General features: G+C 47.6%; 1 protein-coding gene across 1 annotated transcript; it reads right to left on the bottom strand.

The window, feature by feature from the left end:
• Nucleotides 1-98: 98 nt before the first annotated feature.
• LOC146355906 (uncharacterized) lies at nt 99-18,005 on the bottom strand. The gene is made up of 6 exons (XM_084830713.1): nt 17,909-18,005; nt 16,208-16,726; nt 15,615-15,741; nt 14,160-14,230; nt 13,681-13,807; nt 99-11,298 (listed from the first exon to the last, which is right to left on the bottom strand). Exons 2-6 carry the CDS (start codon nt 16,619-16,621, stop codon nt 9,470-9,472), a joined length of 2,568 nt encoding a protein of 855 aa, XP_084686839.1. The 5' UTR covers nt 16,622-16,726; nt 17,909-18,005; the 3' UTR covers nt 99-9,469.
• Nucleotides 18,006-21,477: the final 3,472 nt, after the last annotated feature.

The following is a 21,477-nucleotide window of genomic DNA, read 5'->3' as shown; positions in this document are numbered from 1 at the left end:
AATGACTCACCTTGCAATTATCAGCATGTGAAAAACATGGGATTTCTTGGAGGATCATTCTCTCGATAAAGAAAATTCATAAAAAAATAGGCATGAACTTAGGAGGGGAACAGAATATTTTTTACATGTTTACCTGGTTTGCATGTCACAGTGGCAAATTGTGGGTTAAAAGATTTAACCCATGATTTGTGGGGACGCATGCTGTGCACAGGGTGCTTGCAGATTCTGTAAACAACCTCTCATCAGCCCGATCGGGGGGCCTACAGATCGAGCACTTTATATACTCTGCTCTAGAATCTCCCCAGTATTGATGTCATGCTGACTGGTCTATAATTCCCTTGATCTTCCTTTTTGCCCCTTTTGAAGACAGGGACACCATTTGCCCTCCTCCAGTCCTCCTGTACTTCACCCCTTCTCCAGCGCCTCTCAAATATAGTAGACAGAAGTTCTGGGAGTCCATCTGCCCGCTCCTTCAATGCCCTGGGATGCAATTCATCTGGACCTGTGACACATTAAAAAAATGTGTATGGACAGAATGAATGCCATCTTTAAGAGAAACATAAGTTTGATTCCTCAACAGCTGTCTGTCTATCTGTTTATATAACCATAGCTTTAGACTATAAATATATTCCATTCATATTCTTTTCATTTACAGAATTACAACTATGTTACTGTCAATAAGGGTTACACAGCTAGAGTAAGCTCTTCTTGAGAAGAGCTTATTCTCCATTTCTCTCCTACTCTTTCTGATTCATGAAAGCCTGCCCGAACGTCGGGTGCCACTGTGAATTCTTGTTTTCCTTTGAGATGTAAGAAACACAGTGAATCAAATAGAATCAAATATCAAATAGAATGCAAAGCTTGACCCTGACTGTAGTTTGAATTGTGAACATCCAGAAAGGTACCTTGTCACCCAAAACATCTAAGTGTCCATTGAGAACATCATGAAATGTGAAAAGGTTAACATTTAACCTGTCAGGGGTGTTTCTGAGCACAGGGAGTGGGATAGGTGTTCAGATTCTGAAGGAGAACTATCAGATACGGAGGAGGTGTTTTCCCAGGCTAGTCCAGATATGAGTAGGCCTGCTTCTCAGGTTACAAACATACAGATGGATGAGCTTGGGGGACCTCCTCTCACACACACACACACACACACACCCGTGAGAGGCAGTGAACAGGAGGATGACCTAATAGATGCCGGGTACAGGTGCAAAGAGAGAGAAGTCAGGAGCGGAACTTAGACGGTCTACCTGACTGGCCTTGCGTGAAAAGCTGTGCTTAGAGGCCTCACAAGAGAGGGACCTTCCCCCACTTAAGTTAGGCTAGTGAGACGGCCTCCCTCTTCAAACGGCGGGCAAGCTGTCAGTACCTCCACTTCACTTCAATGCCCAGACATACACAGATGAGAGGCTTCAGTCTACAGCTTTTAATCCATTACTTCACAGGGTCGTACAGATGCAAATTCTCAGAGAGAATGCAGTTTTTCTGCATTGATCATATGCAGTTGTATTTCATAGAATCCTATCTCATTGTATTGGCTTTTGACTCTGTACAGTAGGGCTGTGCCCCGCTCATTACAAAGCCCGAATAACGAGGCAAAGCAGGCAGATTTGGACCAGCCTCCTCAGGACATGGCACCAAGTTTTATCACAGTCCTCATAACATTCTCTAACATACATTGTATTCACCTTATCCAGAAGGTGGCAGCAGAGAGGACACAAACTGTTTCTTTCTCAAGGTCAAGCCACAGACTGTGGTATCTCCTCTCTGCCACAACCACATGTTGTTGCTGTTGTTTTACCAGAGAGCTTCCCTTTAAATGCAATGCCCAGAATCTGAGAGACTCGTTGGCTTGATGGCAATTCCCACGAGTGAAGTTCGTAACTAAACACTAAAACAACCATGAAATGTTTCTTTTACTCCAGCCTTCCCCAACCTGGTGCCCTCTAGACATTTTGGACTTTTTTGAACAAATAGATCAGCTTTCCTCAGCCTGGTGCCCTCCCATCAGCCCTGGGAAGCATGGGCAGTGGCCAGTCCAACTGGACTGCAACTCTCAGCTAGGGATGTTGGAGAATTCCATCACAGACTCCAATGAGGCTGAAGTGCTGATATTTTGGCCCCAAACAACATTCACAGAGACCAATTTGGCTTTATTAAAAACAAGTTGCTGTCCTCATAAGAAAGCTACTCAATATTATTTATCACAGCACCAAACACAAAACAACTCCTCGCATAAATAATCGGCTCACTTGATGCTCCAAAAGCATTCAACAAATTGGAATGGCCCTTCCTACTTGAGGCCTGTGAAAGCATGGAAACAGGCAGAAATGTTCTACATTTCCTTAGGAGGTTGTATGCCTCTAGTTGGGTGATTAACAGCAAAAAGCAAGTGTCTGTAACCTTTCTTCAAGGTTCTACAGGCTGTTTGGGTACTAGCTACAAAAACGGTCTTCTTTCAATTAGCTTTAAAGTATATTTCTTTTTCAGCTTCCACTCTGATATCATGTTGTTGTTGTTTTTTGTTGTTTATTCATTCAGCCACTTCCGACTCTTCGTGACTTCATGGACCAGCCCACGCCAGAGCTTCCTGTCGGCCGTCGCCACCCCCAGCTCCCCCAAGGTCGAGTCCGTCACCTCCAGAATATCATCCATCCACCTTGCCCTGGGTCGGCCCCTCTTCCTTTCGCCTTCCATTTTCCCTAGCACCAGCATCTTCTCCAGGTCAAAAATCAGCGGAACACAGCTTTGCTCTGAGGCAATGTTACCAAGCACTTAGCATTCAAATACTGTAAACACTAGAAGCACTATATAAATAACAATAAAATAAAGCCGTAAGAGGTCAGCTGGATACTTTTTTTATTTATAACTTTTAAAAGTAAAACCTGGGGCGATAGTTCCACTGTGTTGCAGTAAATGACGAAGACTGAAGAAGCTACAGCCCGGGGGACTGTGGTAGATGGTGATCGTGTTCCTTGAAGACTAGTTATACCACTCCAACAGAGGGCCTCCTTCTTGGAGCAGAGGCGGGAATGTTGGAGCTCTGGGAGGAGACCCTGCAGCAGGAGCCATTTTGTGTGTATGCTGAACATAATAAAGAATATAGGCCTACAACTCCATGACAGTCATCTTTTGAGAACCATCTGACAGAGACTTCATTGGGATCCTAGAAGCAGAGCACGAGTGCACTGAAAGCAGAGCAGCAAATAAGGGGTCTGGGCCCTTTTCACAGACATTGCTGGGGAAGGGCCTGGGAGTAGCAGGGCCTGTTACACTGTTTTGCTATCCTGCACAAGCGATATTCTATTCTAATATATATGTTTTTATCTTTAAAACAAAATGATATTGAAAAGCAACTTCGCACAGTCAGAAAGATTTTACTCCCCAGATCCAACTGCAAAAGACAGAAAGAAAGGCTTCTATTTTGTTACTCAAGATGATTTGGAGACTTATTCTCTGACCCTCTCCAGCCTTCCAAGGTTAGACAATGGTGTTGGCTTTATTTGTTTTTAATGATCAATGGGGCATGTTTTTAATTAATAAATGAGCAAAAATTTCCCACTGGAAATTACCAATCATTCTAGCCATCAAATCAGAGACCCACCACTGAGACATGAAGGGATAAAATACGATTGTATTGTTGCACTGAGCGTGGATCCAAGGGGACCTATTTTGCTATACACAAGCCTTTTGCAGCACAGTTCAACCCATGAACCACCACCCCTTCCCCCAGGCATTTCTCCAGAATGGCAACACAGAGAAAGCAGTTTGTGGCAGAGCCCACTTATTGAAAGCAGGCGGGGTGGGGGGGATAGGAAGAAACCATTTCACACACAGGCAAACTGAGTCAGCAGGCAATTAAGAGTCAATTGTAAATGCGAGCATTTGGGTTACATAATCACCGGGGGGGGGGGGAGTGTGGCCCATCAAACATTAAACAGGAGGAATTTAGCCAGGAATATATGTTAACTTTACCAGCCAAAGGAAAGAAAGGATTTTTAAAATCACAAGTTCACAATGTGACTCAGATGCATTATATAGCAAAACAAAATGGATTCCAGGCCCAAATTTAAAAACAGTTCAACCCCACCAACCCCTCCCTGCCACAAATGTAACCAGAGTAACAACACAGAAAAAGCTATTTCTAGCAGAGCTGGCTTCACCAACACTGAAAGCAAAGATGCAGAGGGGAAAAACCCATTTCTCACATACATACACATGCTTACATAGGAGTAAGTCCCATTGAATGGAGACTTACTTCTGAGTACACCTACACAGGATTGCTGTATATATCTCATCATTTAAAAGCATTTGGCACACACAAGCAAACAATGCCACTGTGTATTCTACCACAACAAGTGTCATCTGAAGTTACAGCACTATAAATTGAACAGGATTTATAATGATAGAATCCATCTACACCAAGCACTATATACAAACACAAACATACACACACACAAGAATGTTGTTGTTGTTGTTCAGTCATTCAGTTGTGTCTGACTCTTCGTGACCCCATGGACCACAGCTCGCCAGGCCTTCCTGTCCTGCGCTCTCCCCCGGAGCGTGCTCAAGTCCATATTCATTGCATCGGTGATGCTATCTAGCCATCTCATCCTCTGCTGTCCCCTTCTCCTTTTGCCTTCAATCAAAGTACATAATCAATCTGATTTCGATATTGACCATCTGGTGATGTCCATGTGTAGAGTCGCCTTTTGTGCTGTTGGAAAAGAGTGTTTGCTATGACCAGCGTGTTCTCTTGGCAAAACTCTATTAGCCTTTGTCCTGCTTCATTTTGTACACCAAGGCCATGCTTGCCTGTTATCCCGGTGATTTGACTTCCTACTTTAGCATTCCAATCCCCTATGATGAGGAGGACATCCTTTTTTGGTGTTAGTTCTAGAAGGTGTTGTAGGTCTTCATAGAACCGATCAACCTCAGCTTCTTCGGCCTCAGTGGTTGGGGCATAGACTTGAATTACTGTGATGTTGAACAGTTTGCCTTGGAGTCGTACTGAGATCATTCTATCGTTTTTGAGATTGTACCCCAGTACTGCTTTTCCCACCCTTTTGTTGACTATGAGTGCTACTCCATTTCTTCTATGGGATTCTTGCCCATAGTAGTAGATATAATGGTCACCTGAATTAAGTAAATCCCCCACACACACATACACCAAGCCCAAATACATGTTTACACAACATGGCAGCACAGACTTAAATGCATTCCCCTAACCCCTATTTATTCAGTCACAATCCCATGGAAAGATTTTTAAATGAATTAAGTGGGCTCTGATGGGAATGGATTTTTACAATAAAATTATTTGTGCTGAGGGCCACTGTGAGAAAAAGATCCTTTACCCACCCAGGAATGAACAAAGGAGATCAGCAACCACTACCAGCAAGAAACATTAAAAAATAGCAGTAAGATCATACCGGGATGATGTTGATATTTTTTAAACTGTCTGACCCCCTCATCCCCCACGGGCCTTGAGGAGTTAGCACACGCCACCACCACCATGCACTTGCACAGTGCCTGCAACAAGGTTAGTTGAGCCAGCCCACTACATTAATTCATTGGCCAGAAGAGCTCCTTACCACAGCCCTTCTGACCCCCTCTGTTTTAGAAGGAGCAGGGCTGCATTTGATTGGTTGGTCAGCAGAGGTCCCTCAAAATTAGCATGTAGTTTTTCATTTTGTGTAAACCCGCGGGAAGGCGAGTTCATTGCCTGCGCTGTTGCTGAATTAAGAGCCCTACAGTATCCCCAGCTTAGCATAGGAGGAGGAGAGAACACCTTGGGAGATTGATTGGTTGATTGCTGAGAGCGCAGTTGATTGTGGATAGGGAAGGGAAAAGAAAGGAAAGGAAGGAATGCGCGCCAAGCAAGCACCTCTCCACCCATTTCTCATGCTGACTGGTTAGCTAGCGACTGGCTGGGACCCAGCTCCAAAACAAGTACAGGGTCAATGGTCCAGTAAGAGCCACCAGGACTACACCCCTGGAAAGGAGTAGGAGTGGTGTGAATCCAGACCTTACGGGAGGAATCCTTCTTGAGTGAGGAGCGGAGAAGGCCAGCCCAGGCCACAACCAGAGCCCCAAGAAGCAGAAATAAGCTCGGCCAAAAAGGGTTTGTAGTTTGGAGGAGGTACTCAGAAGCACAACCCTGTCCCTATGTCTTTATCTCCAGGTAAGAAAAATTGAAGCACATCTATCATTCTGCTTGAATCCAGGGCAAGGAAGCAAGAATCCTCTGTTGTAGTCCATGCATGCAATACTTCTCTCATGTTGCTCCCAGCTTTGTACACATATGCATTCCGGTTCGGGTTAAATCATCCCAAAGGGATAAAGATGAAAATGTTTTTGATTTCCAAATGTAGAAGGGGAGGAAATAGGCCCGCACTACATGGTAGAATGTAACAGCCAAGCAAAGGGGCCAATGTCCCATAGCAAAAGATGCAGATGCCAGAGGCATCTGGGGAGGTTCAACGAGTATAGGTGCTTCTATGCAAATACTAGAAGCCTGAGGCAAAATGGGAGAGTTGGAGTGCTTGGCTTTAAAGGAAAACCTGGATATAGTGGGCATTACAGAAACCTGGTGGAACGGAGACAACCAGTGGGATATGGTCATCTCTGGATATAAACTCTATAGGAAGGACAGAGAAGGGCGTACTGATGGAGATGTTGCCCTGTACATCAAAGAGAGCATAGTGTCGAGCGGACTAGAACACCTAAAAGGGATAGGCTCTTCCACAGAAGCGCTGTGGGTAACAATACCAGGCTCCAAAACTAATTTAGTGCTAGGAACGTGCTATCATCCCCCGGACTAGAATGCTCAGAGTGACCTTGAGATGGAAAATGAAATCAGGGAGGCCTTCAAACAAGGAAGCGTTGTAATAATGGGTGACTTCAATTACACCCATGGCCTGGTACGAGATGTAAATGCTGAATCAATTGGAAACAATGATCACAGTGAAATCAGATTTAATATATATTTAAGAGGAAAAGTGCTCAGAAAGTGCAACATAGCCACATTTGCCTTCAGAAGAGGAAGCTTCTCAGAAAATGAGGGAACTGGTGAAAAGGAAGTTAAAAGGAGGAGTCAAGAGGATTAAATCCCTTCAAAATGCTTGGAAATTACTCAAAACCACAATAATAAAAGCCCAGCTAAAATATATACCACAGGTTTGGAAAGGTAGCCAAGTCCAAGAGGTCGCTGGCATGATTAACCAGCAGTGTTAAGGGAGCTATTAGAAAAAAGAGAGTCTCCTTCAGAAAATGGAAGTCTTGCCCAAGTGAGGAAAACAAAAGGGAGCACAAGCTTGCACAAAGGCAACACAAGTGGACAATAAGAGATGCAAAAAAGCATTTTGAAGAGCATATCACTAACAATATCAAGGCCAACAATACAGAATTCTTTAAATATAACAGAAGGAGAAAACCAGCTAGTGAGGCAGTTGGACCACTGGATGACAATGGAGTTAAAGGAGTACTGAAGGAGAACAAGGAAATTGAAGGGAAGCTGAATGAATTCTTTTCATCCATCTTCACTGCAGAAGATAAAGGATAGATACCTGTGCCTTAACTGATGTTTTCAGAAAGGGAGTCTGAGCAACTGAGGCAAATAGTGGTGACAAAAAGATGACGTTCTAAACCTTATCAATAAATTGAAAGCAAATAAATCACTGGGCCCAGAAGGGATCCATCCTAGAGTTCTCAAAGAACTCAAATATGAAATTGCTGATTTTCTAACCGAAATATGCAACATGTCCCTAAGATAAGCCTCTATACCAGAGGACTGGAAGATGGCCAATGTAGCACCGATTTTCAAAAAGGGATCCAGGGGGGATCCAGGAAATTACAGGCCCATTAGCTTAACGTCTGCTCCGAGTAAATTGTTTGAAGCCATTATTAAAGATAAAATTACTAAGACAAGTGCTGCTGAAAAGAATCTACACAGCTTCTGCAAAGGTAAGTCCTGTCTCACCAACCTTTCAGAGTGTCAATAAACATGTAGACAGGGGTGATCTGGTAGGCATTGTTTACTTGGACTTCCAAAAGGCTTTTGACAGAGTCCCTCACCAAAGACTCCTGAGCAAACTTAGCAGTCATGGAATCAGAGGACAGGTCCTCTTATGGATCAGTAACTGGTTAAACAGAAAGCAGAGAGTAGGAATAAATGGTAAATTCTCCCAATGGGGGAAGTAAATAGTGGAGTCCCACAGGGATCTGTATTAGGACCAATGTGTTCAACCTGTTCATAAATGATGTGGAATTAGGAGTGAGCAAAGAAGTGGCCGAGTTTGCGGATGACACCAAATTTAGGGTAATTTAAAACAAAAAGGGGTTGTGAAGAGCTCCAAAAGGATCTCTCCAAACCGGGATCTAAATGCACATCTAAATGGCAAATGAAGCTGAATGTATGCAAGTATAAAGTGATGTACGCTGGGGGAAAAAATTCCAACTTCAAGTATAACCTGATGGGATCTGAGCTAGCAGCAACCGAGCAGGAAAGAGATCTTGCAGTTGTGATGGACAGCTCAATGAAGATGTCAACCCAGTGTGCAGCCACTGTAAAAAAGGCAAACTCCATGTTAGGCATAATTAGAAAAGGAACTGAGAATCAAACTGCCAAAGTCATATTGCCCCTATACAAATCTATAGTGCGACCACACTTCGAATACTGTGTACACTTCTGGTCACCACACCTAAAAAAAGATACTGTAGAGCTGAAAAATATGCAGAAAAGTGCAACTAAAATGATCAAGGGGCTGGAGCATCTCCCCAATGAGAGAAAGTTCCAACAGCTGAGAGTGTTTAACTTGGAAAACAGGAGGGTAAGGGGAGACATGACAGAGGTCTACAAAAGTATGCATGATGTGGAGAATGTGGGCAGGGAGTCATTTTTCTCCCTCTCTGAAAATACTTCAAGGGTCCTCCCATGAAGCTGATTGGTGGGAGATTCAGGACAGATGAGAAGAAGTTTTTCACACAGCGTGTAGTTAATTCGCCACCAAAGGACATAGTGATGGCCACCAATTTGGATGTGCTTTTTGGTGTTAATTTTTGTGACCCACCCAGAGAGCTTTGGCTGTTGGGCAGTACAGAAATGAAATAAAAAAAATAAACATCTTTAAAAGAGGGCTGGAAAAAATTCCTGGAGGAAAAGGCTATGAATGGCTACTAGTCTTTATGGCTATGTGCTACCTCCAGAGGCAGTGAGCCTATGTATACTAGTTGCTGGGGAACATGGGCGGGAGGGTGCTGTTGTGCTCATGCCATGCTGGTGGGATCCTTGTTGCGAGCTGGTTGGCCACTGTGTGAACAGAATGCTGGACTAGATAGACCCTTGGTCTAATCCAGCATGGCTCTTCTGTTGTTCTTATGAGAGTGCCCTTCCAATTGAAGCCATTTCCACACTCCAAACACTGATACAGTTTCTCCCGTGTGAGTTCTTTGATGAGAAGTGAGAGATTTTTTATGACTGAAGCTCTTTCCACAGTCCAAACAATGGTATGGTTTCTCCCCTGTGAGTTCTTTGATGACAAGTGAGTTGTTTCTTTTGACTGAAAGTCTTTCCACATTCCAAACAATGATATGGTTTCTCCTTTGTGTGAGTTCTTTGATGAAAAGTTAGATGGTACTTCTGACTGAAACTCTTTTCACATTCCAAGCATTGATATGGTTTCTCCCCTGTGTGGGTTCTTTGATGAGAAGTGAGAGTTGTCTTCTGACGGAAGCTTTTTCCACATGCCAGGCATTTATATGGTTTCTCCCCTGTGTGAGTTCTTTGATGAGGAATGAGAGCTGCCATCTGACGAAAGCTTTTTCCACACACCTGGCATGTATATGGTTTCTCCCCTGTGTGAGTTCTTTGATGACAAGTAAGACTTACTTTATGACGGAAGCTCTTTCCACACTCTAAACAATTATATGGTTTCTCCCCTGTGTGAATTCTTTGATGTGCAGTAAGAGCACGCTTCTCACTGAAGGTCTTTTCACACTCAAAACATTTATATCGTTTCTCCCCTGTGTGTGTTCTTTGATGAGAAGTGAAATACTGCTTCATGCTGAAGCTCTTTTCACACTCCAGACATTTATATGGTTTCTCCCCTGTGTGAGTTCTTTCATGAGAAGTGAGATGTTTCTTCTGACTGAAGCTCTTCCCACACTCCAAACAATGATATGGTTTCTCCCCTGTGTGGGTTCTTTGATGATAAGTAAGAATTATCTTCTGACTGAAGCTCTTTCCACATTCCAAACAATGATATGGTTTCTCCCCTGTGTGGGTTGTTTGATGATAAGTAAGAATTATCTTCTGACTGAAGCTCTTTCCACACTCCAAACAATGATATGGTTTCTCCCCTGTGTGAGTTCTTTGATGAGAAGTGAGATTTGTCTTCCTTATGAAGCTCTTCCCACACTCCAGACAATGATATGGGTTCTCCCCTGTGTGGGTTCTTACATGTTGAGTAAGATGTGAGTTCCGACTGAAACTCTTTTCACACTCCAGACATTTATATGGTTTCTCTCCAGTGTGATTTCTTTGATGAGAAGTGAGATGTTTCTTCTGACTAAAGGTCTTTCCACATTCCAAACAAGTATATGGTTTTTCCCCTGTGTGGGTTCTTTGATGATAAGTAAGAATTATCTTCTGACTGAAGCTCTTCCCACACTCCAAACAACGATACGGTTTCTCCCCTGTGTGGGTTCTTACATGTTGAGTGAGATATGTGTTCCGACTGAAGTTCTTTCCACAATCCATGCATTTATGTGGTTTCTCCCCTGTGTGGGTTCTTTGATGAGAAGTGAGAGTTGTCTTATGACTGAAGCTCTTTCCACACTCCAGACAATGATATGGCTTTTCCCCTGTGTGAATTCTTTGATGACATGTAAGAGTTCCCTTAACACTGAAACTCTTCCCACACTCCCAACAATGATACGGTTTCTCCCCTGTGTGAGTTCTTTGATGGCAAGTGAGATTTACCTTCTTTCTAAAGCTTTTTTCACACTCCAGGCACTGATGTGGTTTCTTCAATGTGTACGTTTTGCAATGAGCTTTGTTGTTTGATTCGGAATGGAAAGCTTTCCTACGCATATGGCACAGCGTTTCTCCCTGTCTCTCAGGTATTTCTTCCTGGATTGTGATGTCATGGGAGCCATTGCCCTGAGAAGCAAAGGAATTCTTCCGCCTATTCTGATTCGGTTCAGTTTTCCTTCTCTGCCATTTGCTGGTTTTCGGTCTTTCTTTTTCCAGTGACATCCCACATGGTTCTCTCATATTCTCCACTTCCCACCTGTCATCTTCTGGAATAAAGAGAAGAAATTGGTGAAAGCCTGAGTTAGCCATCAAACTTCAAATCACTGAGCGCCCTCCATTAATGATTCTGATAAAAGGGCTCAAAAGACTTATACAGGATGCACTTAGTATACGTTTCACTGCCTCTGTTGACTGTCATTTACTGACTGTTGATAAGGTACAACGATTTGAATGGGATCACGGAGACCCTGGCTCAGCTTTCTCAGCTGAGAAATGAAATGGACAGTGTGTTCCTGGGCCAGCTACTCTCCCTTAGCCAAAGCACGGTCAGAAGGCACACGGGGCAGCCACCTTGCTGAAGCTAAGCAGGTCTGGGTCTGGTCAGCGCTCGGAGGGGAGATCGCCTGGGAACTGCATGTAGCCACCTTGACTTCCATTACTGAAGAACGGTGGGACAGAAATGTAATGAATAAATGAATAGTCAGCCTCACAGGCTTGTTATCAGGCTGCTCGTTAGTAGGGTGGTAGCGCTGGAATTTGGCAGCCATGGATATGGACACCTTAACAAAGCGTTGCCTGTGCCAAGGCAGGAGAAGACGGCAAAGTCATCTTACCTAATCGCCCAATAGTTCACTTCCACAAGGTCAGATCTGGCACTGGCAAGCTAATCAAAACTGCATATACTCAGAAAGCTTTGGGATGGGCAAACACACATCCAATCATACAGGCATAGGCCAGCCCCGAAATGACCTCCCTGAGATGAGGAAACGACCAGCTCAGGTGCTAGGCCAGGAATTCCCAAACCCGTCAGGGAAGACGCAGTCTTGAACAGCTGCGGGCCCATTTCCTCGTTTAATCAGCACCACCCCAAATCGCCCACTTCGGCATCTGAGGTGGCTCAGGCGAGGAGTTCTCCAAGCCTCACGGTTTTCAGCCCGGAGCAGCTCCAGTCACCTCCTGCGAGTCTTCCTGGAACTCCTTGGTGGCTTTGTAATATCACCAGCACCGTTTGTGCCCTTGAAGGCTTTGTGGGCAGCAGAGGAAAATCCAGAGGCCTGTGCACTCAGTGTACCAGCTTACTGGAGCTGTGCCATCCGTCCCTTTTGCACCAGCTCCATCCTGGGCCCAGCCTACTGGAGCCACCTTGGGTAACTGGCCTAGCCGCTCTCGCAGAATTCCACCCGACTTCTGGATGGGATGGTCTCCTTCCCATCCTTCCACCCCAGCTAAGGGCGATGTAATCTGGGTGTCCGCGCAGGGCTGTTCACACATCACGGTAGTCCGTGATGACTGACTAGCCATGCAGGGTGGCTTATTTTGTGAACAACCCAGCCTGCGTGGTTAGTGCACCCACCAGGCAGGCAGGCAGGCAACCCACGCTGCATGGATTGTTTGCCTGATCGTCCCCCACCCACCCTCAGTCCTCCTGCTGGCATCCCAGGGGACCTGGTGGCAGAAGCCGTCTTGTCTTTCGCCAAGCCCCCATGGACTCCTGCGAAATGGAAAGGCAGGACGATAAGTGTTTCAGTAAACGAAAACAAACAAGTCCTGGCAGACTGGAAGAAGGGATCTGGAAGGGCTGAAATACGTCATGGAACTCCATGTGGCCCTTGTATGGCAGACCTTCAACTCTGCCCTGAGAACGTGCCTGTTCTGGACTGCCTTTCTCTGAGCAGTGTTGCGCTGCTGCTGGGTTTTGAGACTCCGAGCTGCTTATGTTTGAGGCCTGCGAGTTTCAGCTGCTGCCTCAAAATACTCTTCAGTCTTTTGACTATTTTAATATGATTCAACGCGGTGTTCGCCAAGACAGAATCTGTGAAGCTCGTCACTCCCTGGCCCCTTCAAAATGTTAATATTAATTAAAAACTTGAAAAACATTAGCGTGCCAGGTTCTCCTTCCCTTTCCTGAACCTGCCGCTCATCCGCTGTTCAGAGGGCAGGAAGAGATGGAAAGCATTTCTTCCTGGCTCCACCCAATCTTCATCCGCCCACACACTTTCCTCTTTGCTCTCTCTCTCTCTCTCTCTCCACTCCCCACCTCTAGCCTTGTTCTTTCTCCCCCCTCTGCCCCTTGCCTTGCCGTTTTCCCCGCCTTCCCAGTCTTTAGCCTGGCTATTTATCGCCCCCAACACCTCTTTTGACAAGCAAGGCCCCCTGGCAGGCATGATGTGAGTAGCCACATCCCCCGTGGTAGCCATTTTGTGGTGGTGTCCGCAGCAGTTTCTGAAGTCTGCAAATCTGCCCACAGGTCCATAAAGGCTGGAGACCCCTGATTCAACGCATCTTATTTTCTTTGTGCACATCACCTTCTGAGGGCTGTGCCCTGAAAGGCAACCTCAAAATACCCCAAAATTGTAATATTATCTTCCCCACCATTACTGCATTTGGAAACAGACAGTATAATTAAACAAGAAAACACGGAGCCTTACCGAGAGAGGCCACGATCCCCCAGTTCTCCTCCGTGATTTGCCTGTGCAGGGCTCTCTGGCCGGGATCCAGCAGTGCCCACTCCTCCTCCGTGAAACACACAGCAACCTCCTCCAACGTCACCAGACCCTGCATGAAAAAAGGAAATGCTTCCTTCTCAAGGAGAACATGAAGTGAGCTAGCTGGCATTATACTGCAGGACTGAAACCTGCTTGCTGTGAAAACCGCTTGCTGGGGGAAAAACAGCAAGGAACGGCTGTGTCCCTCCTGTCCTGCTTGTGGCTTCCCAAGAGGCATCTGGCCGGCCACTGTGAGAAACAGGATGCCGGAATAGACAGGCCTTTGGTCCGATCCAGCAGGGCTCTCCGTATTTAGCTTTACCAAAAGCAAACAGGAGAGATATTCTGGCCCTGGGAGGTGAGCAGGGGATGAGGCACCCCGGCTGCTCCCCGCCTGTCCCCCCAGTGATCCTTCTGCCTACCTGATCCAGTTCCACTCCATCACGAAGAAAGAAAGATGGCAGAGTACGTGGTACGGACGTCATTCCAGCACCTGAGGAAGGCAAAGATGGGAGGAAGCGAATAGCCTATGTCTGTCTCAGACACTGAGAACTCAGTCCTAAACTCCTGGGAAGTCAGCCCCTTGGAACACAATTGGGCTGTTCACACAACACCCTAACCCACATTCAGCCGTGCACTTTTCTAGGAAAGCGGTGTTGCCGATTCAGCGAGGGGTGAGACCAAAGGGTTCACAAGGGTGAAGGTAACACTTCCTCCAGGGTCTCTAAAGAGACTCACAGAAAAGGCCTTATCCAGGGACAATCAACATAGATTATTTTAATTTCTTAATTATCAACAACAACAGTACACATCTAAGAATTTTACACAAATAACAATTCACATAACACAAAACAACAGACGAGAGCACACCCCACCCAAAGTTCGGACTTCCAGGCTGGGTCCAGAACAACAACAAACTTCTCCCTGAAGTGCAAGTTTTTTCCTTCTGCTGGCCAAAGAGGGAAAGCAGACTCTTCCCATTTCACCTCTTCCCATGATCACCACCTCGTTTCCCCACCTATCAAGTGTCAAAGGCCGCCAAACCAGACACTTTACAGTCTAGGCATGCCTGTTACCTTGCATGTTTGACAGTTCAAACACACGAGGAAGCAGCCAAGGCAAGTCTCTGTATTTTGGATAGCTGCAGTTGTGCAAGTAAAGAAATTCATACATGAAGCAATAAAGGGCACATTTGCTCACATTCCACAGGGCTGGGAAAAAGCAAAAAATCCCCCGTTTTGCGGATAAAAACAACAAACAGCAAAGGGCTCTGACCACGAGCCGGAGCCGGGACACAGGACTTTGCAGCAGAGAAGTTGGGTTGTGTTGCCAAGTACCCCTGGATGCCAGGCAGAGCCAGCTGGAGGACCGTGGAGGAAGGAAGGGGAAGCACACGGCGCAGGGCGGGTTGTATCCCTGGCCGTCTGTCGGGAGCACGAGCCACAAACTTTGGAATGTTCATGGAACAACCCACATTGCGCAGCTTGCCAATCAGGGCGGGTTAGCGTGTCGTCTGAACTCACCCAATAGGACTGACTTCCCAGTCAAATGCATAGAATTGCAGGGGCAGTGATGCAACTCTAAGTACGCTGGGGTGTTACCAAATGTCTTATCTTTAATTTGCATTTTGGGAGTTCAGTTCGGTAAAAATACGTATTTTCCTATTTGGGCTCCAGGCCTCACATCAAACTGTTCGTTTCCATGTATAAATTGTCCAAGTGTGGAAAATTAAGCACAGTTCTGAACGATGGAAAAGTTTGGAGACTAGCGTCTTCCCCCACAAAACATGGGGGAATGTGAAAGCAGCCAAGGATCTCTTCCATACTCCAAAGAGTGAGACCAGGTTGAAATACAGCCACCCCAAAAGCCATCCTTACCCTTCAAGGTGGCATGAGCCTCACCCTCCTGCTGGATCGCCCTTTGTGGGGGGCTCTGTCTGGTGTCTGAAGAAGCCCCCTCTGCTGCCGGGAAATCAGGCCTCACCTCTGCAAGGAAATTCTTTCCCTGAAACAACAATGAGGATCCAAGACATGGAACAAGCAGAAAGGTTAGAAAAGGAACAAGAGGCAACAACGATGGAGGCAAAGTATGGGACACCTTCTCGATCATCCCAGAGTGCAGGACACGGAATAATGGGCTCAAATTACAGGAAGCCAGATTCTGGCTGAACATCAGGAACAACTTCCTGACTGTTAGAGCAATACGACAATGGAACCATTTACCTAGGGAGGTGGTGGGCTCTCCCACACTGGAGGCATTCAAGACGAGACTGGACAGCCACCTGTCAGGGATGCTTTGACTTGGATTCCTGCACTGAGCAGGGGTTGGACTCGATGGCCTTGTAGGCCCCTTCCAACCCTACTCTTCTATGATTCTAGGACATCTCTCCTCAGCTGATTTCCAGACCGGGTAGGGCAATTTCAGGTTCTCCCCCCGTTACAGTCCTGACCCCCTGATGAAATGCTCTCACCTGCTGCTCTTCCGGCTTCCTGTCCTCTGCCTGGCTCAGGAGGAAGCCTTCTGCCAGGGCCACCGCCTGGGAACTGGTCTCCACGCCACATTCGCTCACCCAGCTCGCCATCTCCGCTGGCAGGATGGTCAGGAACTGCTCCAGGATCACCAGGTCCAGGATTTGGGATTTCGTGTGTCGCTCTGGCTTCAGCCACTGACGGGAAAGCTCGTGGAGTTGGCTGCAGACCTCTCGGGGGCCCTCAGCCTCCTGGTAGCAGAACTGCCTGAAACGCTGGAGCTGCACGTCTGAGCAGACCGTGTCCTCGCCCGGCTCCTTCTGCACCGTTCTCTCCCAGAATTCTCCACTGCTCCCGGTCTGAACAGCATCAACGTCTCCTTTTGTTTCGGGGCCGGCTGAGTCTTGCTCCGCCATCTCTGCTCTGTGTTCCAAGGAAGCCTGTGCTCCACGGGGGTCACAAGAAACTCTTTCCTCTTCGGTATCTGGGCAAGGATTGCCTATGAGCCGGTGCTACTAAGGCTGTGTAAAGAGAAGACACGGTTCCGGTAAAGAATTATTACGGCAGGAACGGACCAAGAATCGCTATGCTGTCAGCGCAAGATGAAATGTGCGGGACTCCAGCTAGTAGCAGGCCTTGTCCCAGAAGGAAAGGCAGGCGAGTGCCAGGATTCAAAGAGAAACGGGAGCTGGGGAGGATCCTTCATCTGACAGCAAGAGGTCAAAGTCTTTCCCTTGCACGAGAGTCAGAAGATGTCCCGTCCCGTCCCCTCCGCTCCGCTCCGCTCCCCCCACACGGGTCCATCTCTAACCGCTCGTCCCCAGAAAAGTACAGCCCCCCTCTTGGCCTTCCCACGAGGCCTCATCCAAAGCGCCCAGCTACACACCCTCTCCCTGACGCCTTCTGCGGCTGCCACCTTCCCTTATCCCGTAGATCCAACCGCCTTAACGGCGCTTTACGTTTCGCCTGTCGGCCGTTTCAAGAGATCTTCGCCGATTCGGCATCGGAGTTTACACGGCCGGCGCGTTTGTGCGACACGAAATCGCTCGTGAGACCCGCAACGTTTCGCCCCGGTTTGGCGAGGCCCGTTGCCCCGGGAGGCGGAGGCTCCATTCCTCGCGGCCGCAGCCGGAGATGCCCGCTGGGACGGGGCGGAAGTCCTCGCGGGGCGGCCCCCTGCCTGCGAGGGGGCCAGCGGCGCTGCGCCCGCGGAGCTGGGGCTCGCCGGCTGCCCCCTGCCCCCGCGGGCTCCCGAGGCTCCTCGCCATCCTCCGATCGCCCCCTCCCCTCCTCGCTCGTTCGGTTACCAGCCCGCCCCGCCCGCTCGAGGGCGCCTCCCCCCGCCGGGCGGGCCCAGGGCCTCCCGCTGCCTCGGCAGCTCCGCCGCAGCGCCCGCCGCGCCGCGCCGCGCCGCAGCAGGCGCACGCCCGCCGTCGCGAAGCAAGGGAAGAGCTGCTCGCCGCGCCGCGCCGCCGAATCCGCTGCCCCTGCGAGGCCGCCCTGGAGCGGCCCCCGCCCGCCCGCCCGCCCGCCCGCCCGCCGGCGGCGGCCGCTCTCGCCGGCCGGGCCGCTCCCGCGGGATCAGGCCCCGGCACCGCGGCGCTGAGTTGCGCCTCTCCCCGAGGGTCTGCCCCCCGCGGCCCAGGGACCCCCCGCAGCCCAGGCCCCCCCCGCAGCCCAGGGGCCCCCGTCACCCAACGCACAAGGCGGGCCGCGCCCGACCCCACCAGCAGGCGCCGACGCCGCCTTCCTCCGGAGTCGGAGGCGGGGCAGGAAGGGCCGGGGGCGCTTCCTGGGCGGACCCGCCCCGCCCCGCGCCCCCTCCCCCTCGGGGGCGCTGACCTGCCCCCGCAGCCCGAGCGGCGGCGTCCTCGCGCTGCTGCTCTGCCGGCAGGGCCGGGGAGGCATCCCGCGCGCGCCGCGCCGGCCTCCGGCTGCCCCGCGGCACTGCTGGCGGCGATTTCTCCCCCTTGGCCTGGGCATTTGCTCTCCTTGCTGGATGCCTCGGCTCGGCTCGGCTCGGTTCGGCCGGGGGGGGGGTGCTTTTGCTTGGGAAGGGGCGTCTCTTGCTGGCATGTGAAATGAGCGCAATTGTGCGGTAGTTTGAACACTCTTTGGCGTTGCCCTTCTTTGGAATTGGAATGTAAACTGACCGTTTCCAGTCTTGTGGCCATTGTTGAGTGTTCCAAATTTGTTGGCATATTGAGTGCAGCACTTTAACAGCATCATCTGTTAGGATCTTAAAAAGCTTGGCTGGAATACTGTCATCTCTGCTGCTAGCTTTGTTGTTAGTAATGCTTCCTAAGGCCCACTTGACTTCACTCTCTAGGATGTCCGGCTCAAGTTCAGTGACCGCACTATCATGGCTATCAGGGACATTCAGATCTTTCCTGTATAGTTCTTCTGTGTATTCTTGCCACCTCTTCTTAATCTCATCTGCTTCTGTTAGGTCCCTGCCTTCTTTGTCCTTTATCATGCCCGTCTTTGCACAAAACGTTCCCTTGAGATCTCCAATTTTCTTGAAGAGATCTCTAGTCTTTCCCATTCTGTTGTTTTCCTCGATTTCTTTGCATTGTTCATTTAAGAAGGCCTTCTTGTCTCTCCTTGCTATTCTCTGGAACTCTGCATTCAGTTGGATATATCTTCCCCTTTCTCCCTTGCTTTTCGCTTCCCTTCTTTCCTCAGCTACTTGTAAAGCCTCCTCAGACAGCCACTTGGCTTTCTTGCATTTCTTTTTCTTTGGGATGGATTGAGTTGCTGCCTCCTGAACAATGTTACCGACCTCCGTCCATAGTTCCTCAGGCACTCTGTCTATCAGGTCTAATCCCTGAAATCTATTTGTCACCTCCACTGTGTATTCATCAGGGATATGATTTAGGTCATACCTGAATGGTTTAGTGGTTTTCCCTATGTTCTTCAATTTCAGCCGAAATTTTGCAAGAAGCAGCTCATGATCTGAGCCACAGTCAGCTCCAGGTCTTGTTTTTACTGACTGTATAGAGCTTCTCCATCTTTGGCTGCAAAGGACATAATCAGTCTGATTTCGATATTGACCATCTGGTGATGTCCATGTGTAGAGTCACCTCTTGTGCTGTTGGAAAAGAGTGTTTGCTATGAGCAGCGTGTTCTCTTGGCAAAACTCTATTAGCCTTTGTCCTGATTCATTTTGTACACCAAGGCCATGCTTGCCTGTTATCCCGGTGATTTCTTGACTTCCTACTTTAGCATTCCAATCCCCTATGATGAAGAGGACATCTTTTTTTCGTGTTAGTTCTAGAAGGTGTTGTAGGTCTTCATAGAACCGATCAACCTCAGCTTCTTTGGGATCAGTGGATGGGGCATAGACTTGAATTACTGTGATGTTGAATGGTTTGCCGTGGATTCGTACTGAGATCATTCTATCATTTTTGAGATTGTACCCCAGTACTGCTTTTCCCACCCTTTTGTTGACTATGAGTGCTACTCCATTTCTTCTACGGGATTCTTGCCCACAGTAGTAGATATGATGGTCACCTGAATTAAATTTGCCCATGCTTCTCCATTTTAGTTCGCTGATTCCCAAGATGTCGATGTTCAATCTTGCCATCTCATGTTTGACCACCTCCAGCTTACCTTGATTCATTGATCTGACATTCCAGGTTCCTAAACAATATTGTTCTTTACAGCATCAGACTTTCTTTTCACCACCAGACACATCCACAGCTGAGTGTCCTGTCGGCTTTGGCCCAGCCGCTTCACTCTTTTTGGCGCTACTTGGAAATTCCCTCTGCTCTTCCCCAGTCATATATTGGACACTTTCGGACTTGAGGGGCTCATCTTCCAGCGTCATCTCTTTTAGACTTGTGATACGTTCCATGGGGTTTTCTTGGCAGGAATACTGGAGTGGGTGGCCATTTCCTTCTCCAGGGGATCACATTTTGTCAGAACTCTCCGCCATGACCTGTCCATCTTGGGTGGCCCTGCATGGCATAGCTTATGGCTTCACTGAGTTACGCAAGCCCCTTTGCCACAACAAGGCAGTGATCCATGAAGGGGTGGGGGGGGACACTGTGATAAAACTGCCAGGGAGGTGCTTTCAGGAAAAAAGTCAGAATAAAAGGAGTTTCAGAAAATGCAGCCTTTCAAGAGGGAGGCAGCTGGCTGGCAGCGGATTGGTGCCCAGGGCATCTGTCACAAAGGAATTCAGACTGCTCTGACTTCGGGGACTGGGTAAAACGAGGATCCATGAAATCAAAAAGGGATCCTCATGATTTCATATGATTTTTTGAAGTACCCAGTGCTTTTATGTTGTCACAATACTTTAGTTTTGATAGACCTAGTCATATTTAGAGTAGACCTATTGTAGTGAATGGGTAGTACCCAATGTTAGTCCTATGTAGAGTAGATCCTACGTAGACTAGATCCGTTGAAATGCAGGAGACTGTAGAACAGACCAATCATTTCAATTGGTCTGGTCTACATAGGACTGACATTGGATACTAATCAGTGTGAATTTAGTAATGACTAACTTATGTCCCATTAATATTAATGGGTCTACTTTATGTATTAGAGGATCGGCTATCCTTGACTTGATCCTAACCAACAGAGATGACTTAGTGGATAAAGTAGCAGTTACAGGAACTCTGGGGGAAAGCGACTATGTTATACTTGAGTTCTTGGCTCTAAAGGAAGCAAAAGCTGAGTGTAGCCAAATGCGTGCCCTGGATTTTAGGAAAGCTGATTTTAATAAACTCAGAACAATGATCAGTAAGGTCCCATGGCAAGCGACTCTAACAAGAAAAGGAGTCCAAGATAGGTGGGACTTTTTAAAAAAGGAAATTCTCAAGGCACAATTTCAAACAATTCCAACAAGAAAAAAAGGTGGAAGACAACAGAAGACGCCAATGTGGCTTCACAAAAAGTGAAGACTGAAGTCCCAATCATTTCATTTGGTTTGGTCTAAATATAGGACTAACATTGGATACTAATCAATGTGAATTTAGTAATGGCTAACTTGTGTCCCATTAATATTAGTGGCTCTTCTTTATGTATTACTAAAGGTGCTTCCACATAATGCTTTTATTCTGCAACCTTCCTGACTCAAACACATGATTTAAGGGGGGAGGGGGTCCAGATGGCAACATCTTCCTTTATAACTCTCCCATGTTATCCCACCATTTCTTCTGTCTTTTCTCTTAGCAGAATAACAGTCGGAGAGTGAGCAAAAGATGTAATAGATGCACAGGGTAGTGCTAGTAGCCCTCCATCTGGAAGCACCCAGAGTCAGAATCCA

The sequence above is a fragment of the Heloderma suspectum genome, chromosome 2 (genome assembly GCF_057233095.1).
Source record: "Heloderma suspectum isolate Gila_16-S chromosome 2, 16-S_ref, whole genome shotgun sequence".
Classification (NCBI taxonomy): domain Eukaryota; kingdom Metazoa; phylum Chordata; class Lepidosauria; order Squamata; family Helodermatidae; genus Heloderma; species Heloderma suspectum.
This window is presented reverse-complemented; position numbering and strand designations above follow the sequence as displayed.